General features: G+C 45.0%; 1 protein-coding gene across 1 annotated transcript in view; it reads right to left on the reverse strand.

Annotated features, from left to right (window-relative positions):
- The window catches only part of LOC138247101 (transmembrane protease serine 3-like), a 139,226-nt gene extending 125,126 nt beyond the window's left edge, over positions 1-14,100 (reverse strand). Inside the window, exons 1-3 of the mRNA XM_069201845.1 lie at positions 14,077-14,100; positions 6,235-6,306; positions 2,656-2,715 (exon numbers count right to left, since the gene is read on the reverse strand). Of these exons, the coding sequence (XP_069057946.1) occupies positions 2,656-2,715; positions 6,235-6,306; positions 14,077-14,100 (156 nt within the window). The remainder of the gene's footprint in view (positions 1-2,655; positions 2,716-6,234; positions 6,307-14,076) is intronic.
- Positions 14,101-14,769: the final 669 nt, after the last annotated feature.

Raw genomic sequence — 14,769 nt, forward strand, 5'->3', positions numbered from 1 at the left:
GAGAAGGGGGTAGAGAGGGTTGGCACAGAGCGAGAGAGAGAGAGTGACAGAGACCGAGGAAGAGAGAAGGCGATAGAGAGGGTTGGCACAGAGCGAGAGAGAGAGAGTGACAGAGACCGAGGAAGAGAGAAGTGGGTAGAGAGGGTTGGCACAGAGCGGGAGAGAGAGAGTGACAGAGACCGAGGAAGAGAGAAGGCGATAGAGAGGGTTGGCACAGAGCGGGAGAGAGAGAGTGACAGAGACCGAGGAAGAGAGAAGTGGGTAGAGAGGGTTGGCACAGAGCGAGAGAGAGAGAGTGACAGAGACCGAGGAAGAGAGAAGGGGGTAGAGAGGGTTGGCACAGGGCGAGAGAGAGAGAGTGACAGAGACCGAGGAAGAGAGAAGGGGGTAGAGAGGGTTGGCACAGAGCGGGAGAGAGAGAGAGTGACAGAGACCGAGGAAGAGAGAAGGGGGTAGAGAGGGTTGGCACAGAGCGAGAGAGAGAGAGAGTGACAGAGACCGAGGAAGAGAGAAGTGGGTAGAGAGGGTTGGCACAGAGCGAGAGAGAGAAAGCAAAAGTGAAAGAGACCGAGGAAGAGAGAAGGGGGTAGAGAGGGTTGGCACAGAGCGAGAGAGAGTGACAGAGACCGAGGAAGAGAGAAGTGGGTAGAGAGGGTTGGCACAGAGCGAGAGAGAGAGAGTGACAGAGACCGAGGAAGAGAGAAGTGGGTAGAGAGGGTTGGCACAGAGCGGGAGAGAGAGAGTGACAGAGACCGAGGAAGAGAGAAGTGGGTAGAGAGGGTTGGCACAGAGCGGGAGAGAGAGAGTGACAGAGACCGAGGAAGAGAGAAGTGGGTTGGCACAGAGCGGGAGAGAGAGAGTGACAGAGACCGAGGAAGAGAGAAGGGGGTAGAGAGGGTTGGCACAGAGCGGGAGAGAGAGAGTGACAGAGACCGAGGAAGAGAGAAGTGGGTAGAGAGGGTTGGCACAGAGCGAGAGAGAGAGAGAGTGACAGAGACCGAGGAAGAGAGAAGTGGGTAGAGAGGGTTGGCACAGAGCGAGAGAGAGAGAGTGACAGAGACCGAGGAAGAGAGAAGGGGGTAGAGAGGGTTGGCACAGAGCGGGAGAGAGAGAGTGACAGAGACCGAGGAAGAGAGATGGCGGGTGACAGAGGAGGGAAAGCTTCGGGCTAGTTTGATGACCCTGCGAGAAGTGTGGCGGCCACTTATACATCCGCTAGCGGTTCTCCATTTGTACCCAGTGCAGATTGTTCAGGGGGGTAAAACGTTATACGCAGCCCTGTGGTGTCACCGTTTCGTACGTGGGTAACACAAAAATGCCAGTGTTTTGTGTTAGCACTTGTAGCCCTGCATCACAATACAAAATCAGGACTAAAATATTGGAATGCAGAGAAAACCTTGTGAGCCACACTCACACACTGAGTAGGGACACCCGTGAGCTCTAGGGGGTGGGTAGGGGGGTCACCTTTTAGATGTCCCATAGACTGTCTTTTGTCTAAGATCTATTGTGGAGAATTCCAATACTTACAGAGCACTCATTGCTTACTATTGGTTGCCTTTCTTGTCAGTCACATTTACTGGCATCTTACTGGATGGCTTCGCTCCCTTACCCTCCCCTCGTGCAAAGCTTCATTACCATCTTTTGAGTGGATGACTTGTACCCTTCCACTGCTCATATTCAGGGAACTACTTTTTTCTTTTTCTTTCAGCACACGTTGGAAGTACACAGCTTTTCTTGCTCTCTCCCTCGTGGGCTGCTTTCCCTCCTCCTCTACCCGCCCCCTCTCACGCTAAACAAGGTTTGTGGACATTTCCATCAATCACGCTTTTTTCTTGTCACAGCTCTGCCGGGTTCTGGTCAATTAACGCTCATGATTGGGTTTGAAAATTGCCTAAAGCAAGACTTCATTTTACACCTCTGCTTTTAAGTATCTCTACAGGGAATGTTCTAGAATTAAGTCTAAGGAGAGTTTGCTCCAAAAGAGGGAATGTTATAAACCTAGTTAATATATGATAATGGTTGTTTGTTGTCACAAACTCTGTGAGGTCTTCTACATCAGTTGAATGATCTCTTCTCTTTCTGTGCGGTTTACCAACAAAGCATAAAACTTTCTGAGCCAAAATATTGATATTTGGGAGCAGCATATTCTCTCCCCATCATCACTGTCCTGTTACGAGTTAGCTATACCTAGGGCCACTGGAATTATGGGATTGTATGGCTGCAGCAATTTTTCATGGTTATAAATTTGCCACATAATCCATCAACAGCTGCATAATCGGCAGATTTTAACAAAAAAATTGCTTCTAGCTCAAATGGTTCAAAAGTTACTAAAAATCCAGTGACGCGTATTGCAGGGAAAGGTTTTTTGCAAAGCTGAACCTGTTGCCTTCCTGTTGCTTATTGCTATATTTGGGTATTAAAATGGTACTAATGAGGTGCAACCAATACCCAGGCAGTGTTACCAAGTTCAAAAATGATGAAATAATGAAATAATATTATTACAAAATGTTCTGCATTATGGCTTGCAATTTGCCTCTTCTTGCCGAACAATTTACTAAACCCTGCCGCATAATTTGGCCCTCTCCTGCCGCATAATTCCCTGGCCCTGATTATAACACAGTGAATGTACACCTAGATAGCATGTCAGTGTCTCACCTGCTCTGCTGAAGCGGGTGCACGATGGTCAGCGAAGTTCTGCAGCTGGGGATATAGAGGCTGGAGGAGAGACAGATAGAGAGGCTGTTGAACTACAGGCAACATTGACATCTAGTGGTCGATGTGAGTATGACAGTGGCAGAGGTGACTTCTGGTGGCCACTCATGTTATGACGTTGGGAGCACTGACTGTTGCATGATGCCAGGCCATGGTGACCAGGCCTACACCATGACACAAAGCCATGCAAGGAAGCACATTTATTGTAATCCTATTATAATGCCTTCTCATAGTTGCATATTTAAGTACTGTCACTGGGAGCATGGTTATGTACACATCCCTTCATGCCACATTATTTACACACCTTTTGAATGAATGACTTATTTACACTTTTCTTGCTACTTTGAAGTACATTTACCTGAAAGGAAAAAGTGTTAGGGATCTGGTGTTTGGAAAGCATTTGGAGAACCTCACACAAACACAGTTCGTTAAGTACAGACATGCATAAAAGGGATACTTTGTGCAAGTCTGGCATAAGTGCTCCTGCCCGTCTTTAGGTCCGGCTAGAGACAGCTTTAGCTGTATGTGTACAGATAGCTTTAGCTTCTGGTTCCGCTTACCGGAAGACCACTTTCTCGCCAAATGCCATTCACCGTTTAGTGTATCATTCCACATCCTATGGAGTGTTTCCATTGGAATGCATGAGGGACTATTTTACATTGTTCGGGAATGACCATTCATTACACGAGTATCTAGAAGTAAGACCTTCTTATCTTTAGAAACACCTATATTGCAGTCTGCTTTAGCACTGAAACAATCCATTTCTGGAGTGGCGCCCAGTTTTTGGAACTCCTTTGCTCTTGACTTTAGACGCAGCCACAACATCCTATCTTTCTGGAAAGGGCTCAAGACTTACCTCTTTAAATCTTTCCGCTACGGTGATTAAACAAGGTTCTCGACGACCTACGCAGACCACCTTCATTGCTGCCCAAGTATTGTCTTACTGTTGTACATGAAGAGACTACTTGGCTTGTACTCAGCTCTTGAATGTTGTTGACCTCACCTGTTTCCATCCTACTGTTCCTCCCCCCAAAGCTCTCTCTCTCCTCCCCTCATTTATTTGTGTTCCTTGACATACTCATATAAACTAAAAGTACCTTAATACCTGTCCAGTGACAAGGCTCTATATAAACACTTCAAATTAAATAAATACATGGCAATGTTTTTTACAGTTTTTCCATGCACTAAAGTGCTCTTTTTGTTATTTTTTTGGTCAAGACCCAAGATGAAGCCTGACATTGATATGGACACCTCAGTGCTTTTTGCCTTTATAGCCTGACCACCAATGGCCGCCTCGGCTTGCGGAATCCCAGCTTGATCTTTGCCTGGTCCTCTTTCACTGGAGCTCAGTGGTCCTGAGGCCTCTCTCTTCCACTGCCCTTAGCTCTACCCTCTGCCTTCCTCTGCTGCTGCCTCTGGTCCCACTGCCCGCGTGGCCCCAATCTCTCCCTTCTTGCAGCTTTCCAAGCTTACACTGTCCACCCTCCAGCCTGCTGCTACCCTAATGCAGTCTCCCTCCTGGCTGCCTGGATGGTCCCTTCACAGTCTGTGTCTACCACTGTTTCTACAATGCCATGAACTGTATGGCTTCTGGTCATTTTCATACTATAGAGAACAGGGGCCCCCTACCCAACAGTATGGATCAAACCCTTCACATAGAGAGACAATGAAGTCTATGTACAATCTTGAGGTCAAGGATCTGTATTACTAGGAGATCTTTTCAAGGAAATTGGGGCACAGAACCATAACATAATGACACCTACAACAACTTCAATCACTTTCAGCACATAGCATGTACTGAAAGGCAAACAAATCAAAAACATGCCTTGCTAATTATTCACCGCCATCACGCATAATGAACAGTGCAATGTCAATCACAAGTTTGTAGTCCTTGAATTGCGACTACATGGCCTCTTCCTCCAGTAAGCAGTTGACACAGTCCCCTGTTTTTACTGTCCAAGGTTTTACATCACTTTCACTACGCCGCATGACTGTGTGGTGCACGGTTGCTGTGTTACTTTAGAATAACGTCATCACTCCAGGAATTTGGCAGCCTTGCTTAATTGTCCTTATTTTGGTTTAACCATTGTCCCATTTCAGTCTTAATCTTTTTTCTGTTTATGTTCCCTTTCCCTCTTCCTTTCAGCATACACACTATGACTCTCAGGCACCACTGCTGAGCCCTGATGATGACCCCATGCGCATCGCTCTAAGGGATCGAAACGTCGACTGCTGTACCCTAACCCACTGATAATTTATCATTGGTTCTTTGTATGAGATGGGGAACTGCTTGGATTTGACACATATTAATGGATTGTATTATGTCAGTTCCTTATGCCTCAGTTTGGCTAATGGGAAATCTTGTTCAAACTTCTGACTGACATTTCACTCTTCGTTATGCGTGATGGAGGTGAATAATCAGAAAGGCATGTTTTTGATTTGTTTGCTTTTCAGTATATGCTATGTGCTGAAAGTGATTTAAGTTGTTTTTAGTGTCCCCGTGTTATGGTTCTTTTCCCTAATAGATCCCCTAGTAATAAAGATCATTGACCTTGAGATTGTACATAGACATCACTGTATCTCTATGTAAAGTTTTTGATTCATACTGTTGGGTAAGGGACCCCCGTTCTCTATAGTATACTTACACCCCAGGTCCCTCAAGTACCCTTGGGTTTTCCTTGTTCTTTTGAACTTTGGTCATTTTTATTGTAAAAGGTTTCAATAAACAGTAAACCCCACACCTTCCAAGCAAACCCCTAAAGCACAGGTAAATGTATGGTTCTTTTTAGGTACCAGTGATTGTTGCTACCTATGAATACTAGGGTGTCTCCACGTACAGAAGATGCAGTCATCGATGCGATAAGTGACTGTCACCATCCTAAATTAGCACTACCAAAGGAAGCATAAATCATTAGACTAACAAAAGCCAATATGCAAATTTTAATGTTGAAGAGACACCCACTCTGTGATCTACCACACTTAAAACAAAACATATCTTTGTCATTGTGCCATTCCACTTTCAACAAAAGGATGCATTCAAGGGGGCTGGTCTGTTCAGAGCTCTCTGGTTCCCTGAGATTGAAGGGGGCAGTGATGAATGACCGCGAGACCTCTAGGAATGATATAAGATCCAGGAAGGACGTGTGTCTGACTGAACAGACCTACGGCAATAACCTTATGTCCTGCTACACCAAGCAGCTGTGCACAACCCAAGCGACATTTCATAACACACTGCAGCCTGCTATAGCAAGCACTTGTGTCCGACTCAAGATGGACATCTAGTCCCCTGCAGTATTGTTGTTCCTTTTCGTCAGTATATAAAAGCCAGACCTATTGCCAATGCTTCTTTTTCAGATATGCACAAAGAGGAATGTGGAGCTAGAGCCCATGGGCTACACAGATGGGGCCAGATCTAGCAAAGGTTTTTACCCATTCTGTGTCTATGGGAAAAAGTGTTCGTACATATGGCGCATGATGTTTTAGCTATGGCACAGTGACGGTAAGCTTGGCATAGGTCCTCACCTTCTCTGCTGCTGCAGGATCAGGACCAGGAGTGCCATGTCCAGCCAGGTGCTGCAGCTGGGGATACAACGACTGAAGGAGAGAGAGAGAGAGAGAGAGAGAGAGAGACAGAAGTTATTGAACTAGAGACAGTAGCGCCACCTAGTGGTAAGCATGGAATTAGCAGTAGTGACCCTTGGTGGACAGTTCTATTGCGGTATGTCTCCGTGAACGCCCCTCTCCCAAGGCACAGGCGTTTCAAGGGGGGGATTGCTTACAACCTGATTACAATCCGCTCTTATAGTTAGCAGATGGGATTTACATTTGTAAAAAGTAGCATGGTGACTTTCGAGTAGCAGAACACCAGTGCTTTAATATTCTTCCAAAGTCACTGGAACCCCTGATGACCTGTGGTAAACTGGCTTCAATGGGACCTGTTGGCTTTGTACAGACACTTGTGGGAACTACTGGTCCGCGGGCCCTGATAGGTTTGTAAAAAGTGTATTATCCCCAAAGGACTTCAGGTAAAAATGAACCAGATCTTTTTGTTAACAACGAGAAATGTAAAGAAAACTAGACATTAATAGTAAGTAGATTTAGCCGGGATTGGCTGCTTCTCACTATAGAGACAGCACAGGAGATAATTGTATTAGAAAAACGAGAGATAGGGGGTGTGGAAATACAGCTGAGAGAAAAGGGAGCATTAGAAGAGGCTGAAGGCAAACTAAAAGAGATACAAGAGGATATAGCAGGTTATAAAGACTATTTAGTGAATAAAAAAACTATAAAATTGAGAAAGGATATAAATTGCTTTAGTGCACAGAGGGTATAACCATATCTACAGAAAGATTATGATGATAAACCACACCCAGATGGTGCACACAGCACAGGATGGCATCAGAATGGAGGAGGAGGGTATAAAAATGTGACCTTTTCAGATACATCATGTACCAGTTCAGACTCGGAGAGGAAAGGAGGCACGATTAAAGACTGAACAAAGAAAGCAGAGAAACAGCAGCCGGGTCAAGTGGGGATACTCCTGGTTTTTTAGAACAACATCAGAGGAAGCAAATACAAAAACCTCGAGGAAGAGGGGAGGAGATGTATCATTACCAACCAAAGTGAGATTACATGAGAATGAGAAGTCAGAAGCACTGGGAATAGAGAGAGAAAAAGCCCCAGTGGTAAACCTATCCTCAAAGAATTTATCAGAAGAAGAGGTTGAGGTTTTAGAGAAAGGGTTAGGTTTTGCCCCAGCAGCTCCAGTAATTACATCTCAATTAGAAAAGGATATGAAGGACTTCTTTAGAAAAACAAGGATAAAGAAATTCTTCAAGGATATAGGAATGGAACAACAGAACAGGTCTGGATTAAAACCCCCATCAGTATGGACCCCCTCCGGACAAATGGTGGGTAAAGAAGTTGAGATTTTTGAAAAAGTCACTGAGAAGGGGCGAAATGAATTGAATAATAAAAAGATGTGGATACAGAATAACTTATCAGGGAAACATCGGAAAGTCTTAAAAAAGAACTTGAAAAATATGAAACTATTATGATTAAACCAGGGTATAAGGGGGGGAAGCATCGTGGTTAAGGATACATTAGATTACAAGAACAGGATCTAAGCCCTCCTGAATGTAGAAACCCACTAAAGGAAATCTAATCTGGAAGAATGGAAAAACGTAGGCCCATATTTATACTTTTTTTAGTGCCGCATTTGCGTCATGGTTTGACGCAAAATCGGCGCAAACTTACAAAATATAATTGTGGCCCATATTTATACTTTTTTAGCGCCTCATTTGCACCGCTTTTTGATGCAAAAGCGTCGCAAACCTATAAAATACAATTGTATTTTGTAAGTTTGTGCCGCTTTTGCGTAAAAAAATTACGCAAATGCGCAGCTAAAGAAAGTATAAATATGGGCCTTAGCATGTAGAATAGGGAATATCTTAACATTAACTAAAGAGCACAAACTAATCCGTCAGGAGGAATCTTATTTTTTACGTAATGATTACCCAATAATACCAGCTCTTTATGTTCTTCCTAAAGTCCATAAGGATATTGACAATGCCCTGATGAGACCCATTGTTTGAGCCTAAACTCCCTGACAGAACCACTTGGTAAATATGTGGATTGTTTTTTCTAAGACCATTAGTGTCCAAGCAGAAATCATATCGACATCGAAGCCCCCTATACGAATACACCCCAAGATGCCACAATTCAAATGCTAAAACATCTGATGCAAGGTGAAGAGGAGGAATTAACAGCACACACAGGATTGATAGTTAAACATGTAGAAATAATCCTGAAAAATAACATATTTTTATTCAATGGAGGTTTTTATTGCCAAATTAAAGGGACCACTATGGGAGAAACGTGTGCTCCAAGCTGGGCCTGACCGTATGTGGGGGCATTTGAAGAGAAGCCTGTATATAACGAGGCAGCGCCCTTTTGTGAAAATGTTCTACACTGGTCGAGATCTATCAACGGTGTGTTTTTTAATGGCGAGGTGAAAAAGAGGAATTCACTTCTTTTATAGATTGGTTAAATTGTGGGGATCCTAACTTCAAATTTACTTTAACAATAAGTAGGCTAGAATGTGACTTTTTGGATATAAAGATAAAAGCAAAAGAAGGGAAATTGGAGGGGGAATTATTCACCAAACCCAGAGATCGCAATAAAATATTACACTACACGAGTGACCATCAATGGTGCCAAAACGACAACGTATCGTTTGGCCAATTCCTTCGATTGCGCCTCATTTGAACCAAAAGGGAAGATTTTGAGAAGCATTCTTGAACAATTTGGACCAAGCTCATAAACTGATAAAAGAGTGTACCTAAGAGCTAAGTACTACAACAGGGAAAGCATGTTTAAGGGTAACACTAGGGATAGACAAGCAAGTGATAGAATCAAGTCACCAGTTTTTGTAATACTAGTAATAAAATGAAGAACTTCATAAACAGGATCTAGTCACTCTTGAGTGAACCGAGGGGTGAAACCCTCAATGAGCCCTTATTTGTGTTCAGAAGGAATAGAGCAATGACAAACCGGCTAGAACATACCTATGAACAAAAGAGAGGAGTGTGTCAAAGCAAATAACTGATGGCACTAAATTAAAGGGCATCATTAGCTGTAAGAATATTGTAAGGTGCAACAGCATGGAACTAAATGGTATTAGTCATTACATTAGCAATATGGTTACCTGTAGAACCAAGAATGTGATTATCTAATAATATGTCCCTGCAATATAGGATTTGTAGGTGATTCTATTAGAGAAATGTGAACAAGAATAAATGAACATAAATCTGCAACTAGAACAAAAAGCAAAAATGCTTGCCTGGTGGAGCACTGGTTAGAAAATATCACAAAGAGGATGACCTCAAATGGTTCATTTCAGAAAGTATAACAAGCTCTGAAAGAGGAGGGGATTTGGATACCAAAAGGAAATTTAGGGAACAATTTTATATGTCCAAATTCAGTACATATAAACAGAGATTTAATAATAGGAATGGGAAAGGTTAAAGGAACAGCAAATAATTAGTGCATCTTCAGGGGTATGTATATACTAAGTTATGGAATTAAAAACCTCTGTGTGCAGTAGAACATCCAAGCCCTGATTGGGTAATGGGAACCTTTAAAGAGAGTCACTATGGAGACAAGAGAAATTAAGCACACTAAACACTATTATCACCCTTGGGCGATAACTGGGTGTGATAGAAATAAGTAGGAAGGCTATGAAGGATTCAGGGAAACGTAATTCATGCTAAATTCTGAAGAGAACATTATTAATAGGAAATTCGATGAACTACGGTTCGGAGTTTGTGTAAATATATACAGCCTGATCTACAAATGGCGACCCCAAAAAACATCACAAATATAGGGAACTTGCATCAGGTGACTTATGATATAGAAAGAGCCCCAAAGAGCCCCAAACAAAATGGCCGCACTCTGCGGGCATAAAAAGCATGGATGAAGAGGTAAAGGGGATGCCGACGTGTGTTATTTTCTTTGAGAAATGGCTGTGAGCATTGATTCTATGTCAGGACCGGAGGCTCCGATTATGCTTCTCTCTCTTCACTTTAATTATTCCAGCAGCCAATAAGGAACAAGATAAACAAAAATATACAAATCCCATGAATCACCGTATCATGCGACAACCATAGAGTACACACCCTCTATAACATGCTAAACATACTATCAACTCCTCTTTCTTTTCTGCTCCGCAGCCAGTTATTTACCTTGATGTTCATTACTTTGTCAATATTATTGTAGACTGCTTTACAGATAACGTTTTACATTGGATGTTTATGTAAGGCGCTAGGGGCAAGATGTAGCAAAGCTTTAGCGAGTCGCAAACAGCGAAAATCGCCGTTTGCGAGTCGCTAAAGCCCCTTTGCCATGTAGAAATGCCTTTTGCGAGTCGGAACCGACTCGCAAAACGCTTTTCCGAGTCGCAAATAGGAAGGGGTGTTCCCTTCCTATTTGCGAGTCGCAATGGTATGCATTTTCATTTGCGACCGCGATTGCGGTCGCAAATGAAAGCGCAGTTACCATCCACTTGAAGTGGATGGTAACCAAGACACAAACGGGAAGGGGTCCCCATGGGACCCCTTCCCCTTTGTGTCTGGCACAAAAAATAATTTTTCAAAGCAGGCACTGGTCCAATGGACCACTACCTGCCCTGAAAAATACCGAAACAAAAGGTTTCGGTTTATTTTTCAAAGTGCAGCTCGTTTTCCTTTAAGGAAAACGGGTTGCACTTTGAAAAAAAAAAAGACTGCTTTATTAAAAAGCGGTCACGGACATGGTGGTCTGCTGTCTCCAGCAGGCCACCATCCCCGTGAGTGCCCCTACTCGCAATGGGGTCGCAAATTGCGACCCACCTCATTAATATTAATGAGGTGGGTCTTTGCGACCCCATTGCGAGTTGCAGAAATTGTCTGAGACACCTTTCTGCATTCCAAATTGCGAATTGCAATTGGCGAGTCGCAGGGACTCGCAAATTGCAAGTCGCAATTTGGAATCTTCCTACACTGGCCCTATATGCCCCTATATGCCGATCCTTGGAGGCACCGGCACTCTAAAGGCAAATTTCGCTTCCAACCCTTCTTTTTTCCCTAGCGCGGCACCCGCGCCGTGTTGGATTATCTCCTTTTGTGAGCGAGGACGTGCTGCTCATCGCAGCAGTCCAGGTTCTGTGGACTCTAATCCAGGTGCCGTTAGGAGCGATCTCGTCCCCAGCAAGGCTTGCTCCACATCGAAATTAATTTGGGGAGCAGGGAAGCAGCACGCGCTGCTCTGCAGCTTGCCTATTTGTGTGTGGGCAGGGATCCCTCCACGCTTGAACTTTAAATTTGTATTCACCCTTGCTATACAAAGGGTTGTTTTTGCTACCTGTCCTGCTGAATTGGTTTACATCATCTGATTACTCCTGTGGAGTTAATTTGCTAATTTTCTTTAATCTTCTGATGCTGGAGTTGGTGATGAATACTATTATGATGAACCTGCGGGGTCTTTCGAACAGGACATTCTATGCAGTGGATACTGGCATTCGCCACACAGTGAATCGTGCCTTGGTCCAGGTTATTCGGCCTATCAAAAGTCACCCAAGGTTGGATTCCTTCCTGAGGGCCCCAAGGTAGTGAGGAGTCGTCCCTGTCTCACAGTACCCCGGCCCCAAAGGAGATAAAAATCCCCACGCAGCGGAACATGACTACAACACCTCCTCTTTCATCCCGAAGACTGAGGTACAAGAGGATTCTGACTCCTCTTTATCTGCCCACACCTCAGATCCGGGAGATGATCCTCGCCGTAAGCGTAAGGAGAAGGTCCCTCAGAGGAACCCCTGAGCACCCAAAGGTACTTACCTTTGAGCCACAGGACATAATCCACCCCAGGCCCACCCTTTGGACTCTTCCTGTCGCGCCGCACCGCGCGGTGCGAGCCGAGCGTTCGGCACAACCCGGGCGTTCGGCTCGGGCCGCGCATCGCGTTCCTAAGACGCGGCGCGCCCCGAGCCTTTCCTGCACCCTGCGAGGCCCCAGAACTTACATGGGGCCTCGCTCTGCTCTCTCTCTCCGTTTTGTTGGGATCTCCTGACCCCTCTTACCTGTTTTTGCTCCATCTTCTTTCTTCTTTCTTCTTTCTTTTTCTTGGGTCTGTTTATTGCACTTTCCTTTATGTCTTTTCCCCCTTCCCAGGTTACCTTTTTCTTCCCAGCATTCCTCCTTCCCTATTCTCTATGGTTTCTACTCCATTCTGTTCTATCTACTTTTCCCTATCTAAGATGGTGTCCTTTTTCTTCCTGTGGGTCACTTCCTGTTCTTTGGTATTTAAGGGAGGTGTTTTCTTCTGTTCTTTGCGCTGCAACACTCTCTGTTCAGATGGTGTCTTCGCTCCTGATTTCCTAGCCTTTTGGTTCTGGAATTCGCCAATTCTGTGTTATTTGCCTTCAGTTCTTTTTGATTCCTGTTCTTCTGTTCTTGTTTTCAGGAATCTTTCTGTTGGAGGTTTTTTCCCCTTTTTTGGAAGGTTTTTTTTCCCTCTGGTGCTATTTTCTGAAGGTCACGGTCTGTTCTTGGTGTTTCCATTGCCTACAGCACCGTGGCTACCAGAAAGAGTCGCCCCTTTTTGGGCCAAAGCCGAACACTCAAGATCCACGCCACTAGATCTGCAGATTCCAGGCGCAAGCAGCACGTGAGTCGTGACACTTCCAGCCAAAGTGGCAGATTATGTTGATCCAATTTTCGCCATGGGTTTGAGAAGGAGGTATGATCTCATCTGTGATCCGAATGCCCCAGACCAGGTTTTCCATCTAAGGTGACTGAGACTGCTGAAATTGACCCGACCCTGGGCCCCTACCTTAAGAAATTTTCTAAGGACCCCAAAAAGGGCATTGACCATGCTTGGCGTGGATGCCAGGAAACACTCATCCTAGAGCTTGGTTTTCAGGCTAAAGAGTCAGGGAATCCTACTGATCCTGAAGTCCTTGTGGGTTGGACTCAGCAGGGCCCTCTGTTTCTTAGTGAATGCCAATTGTGTAATTTCCAGTGAATGCCGTCGCTCCATCCCTATAAAGATGGATCCTAAACTTGCGGACCTCGCCTCCTCAGAGTCTGGGCCCCTTGCTCAGGGTTTGCGCTTCGGTTCTACTTTCCTGGATGAATTTGCCAAATTTACTGCTACTTATGCCAGTCTGGATAAGGACCAAAGCTCTATTATAAAAGTACTTTGCCAACTTTTTAGAGGGGTCGGACGCTATAGAGGGTGAGCCTTTGGCCGCAACTGCAACCAATGTCCTCAGGGAGGCTAACTCCACCAGGGTAGAGGGACTCCGGTTCCGCCTCGTCTACTTTCTATCCCGCCCACCCTCGAGCGGGCCGATCTAGATTCCAGAGAGGGAGATCCAGAGGAAGCCAAGTGTCCTATCAGGAGTCAGGGTCTGCAGGTGAGCCTAATTTCCATTTCAGATGTTATTTGTGGGGGCAGGACAGGGCTTTTCCTCCACAATTGGGGCCAGATACCTCAAGACTCTCGGGTTTTAGAGACTGTACAGGGTTACAAACTGGAATTTTACAGTTCCCCCTCTCAACTCGCAATTCCCCTTGCAAAGTATTTTTCCCTTCAAGATCAAGAGTTCATCTCATCAGAGGTTTCTGCTTTCTTACTCAAGGGCGCCCCTGTCAAGACCTCTCGTCATCTTTAGACAAAAAGGGCAGCGGCTCTTGCTTGATTCTGAATCTGAAAGATTTCAATGGAGGGATTATTTACCACCACTTCAAAATGGAGGGCATTCACTCACTTAGAGACATCCTTCAAGAAAGGGACTGGTTGGTTCACTTAGACTTGGAGGATGCCTACTTGAGCATCCATACTCTTCCTCATCGTCGTTTCCTTTAGCTTCTCTGGAAAGGACAGTGTTACGAGTACAAATGCCTTCTGTTTGGCCTTTCATCAGCTCCCTGGTGCTTCACAAAGGTAATGTGCCCAGGAGCGGAGCGTCTACGAACCAGGGGTGTTCGTCTGATGATGTGAATGGACGACATCCTCCTTATGGCCCAATGGCCCCGCCTAGTTCTCACCCACCTGGAATGGACTATCTCTCTCCTCCTGGACCTGGGGTTCGTAGTGAACTCCCAGAAATCGGCCCTGGTCACTTCTCAATGAATGGGATTTCTGGGATTTCAAGTGGACTCTTTACGAAGCCAATTGGTTCTTCCCCCTCCAGAAGTCCGCTCTATCAAGAGAGAATTGAGGGTGCTATTGTGCAGACAGACTCTATCATTGTGGGCGATTGCCCGTGTGGTGGGTCTGTTATCTTCCTCGATCCAGGCAATTTTCCCAGGCCCCCTTCACTACAGAGCTCTGCAGTGTCTGAAGATCTCCCACCTCCGGTAGGATCTCTGCTAATTGGATCCCCTTTCTGGGGAGGCTCAAATGGAGATGCACTGGTGGCTGGAAGATATGGAAGCCTGGAATGGCAGAGCCATCTTCCAATCCTCTTCAGAGATTGTGATAGAGTCTGATGCCAGCCTCTGGGGGTAGGGAGCTCAT

The sequence above is a fragment of the Pleurodeles waltl genome, chromosome 7, assembly GCF_031143425.1.
Source record: "Pleurodeles waltl isolate 20211129_DDA chromosome 7, aPleWal1.hap1.20221129, whole genome shotgun sequence".
Classification (NCBI taxonomy): Eukaryota; Metazoa; Chordata; class Amphibia; order Caudata; family Salamandridae; genus Pleurodeles; species Pleurodeles waltl.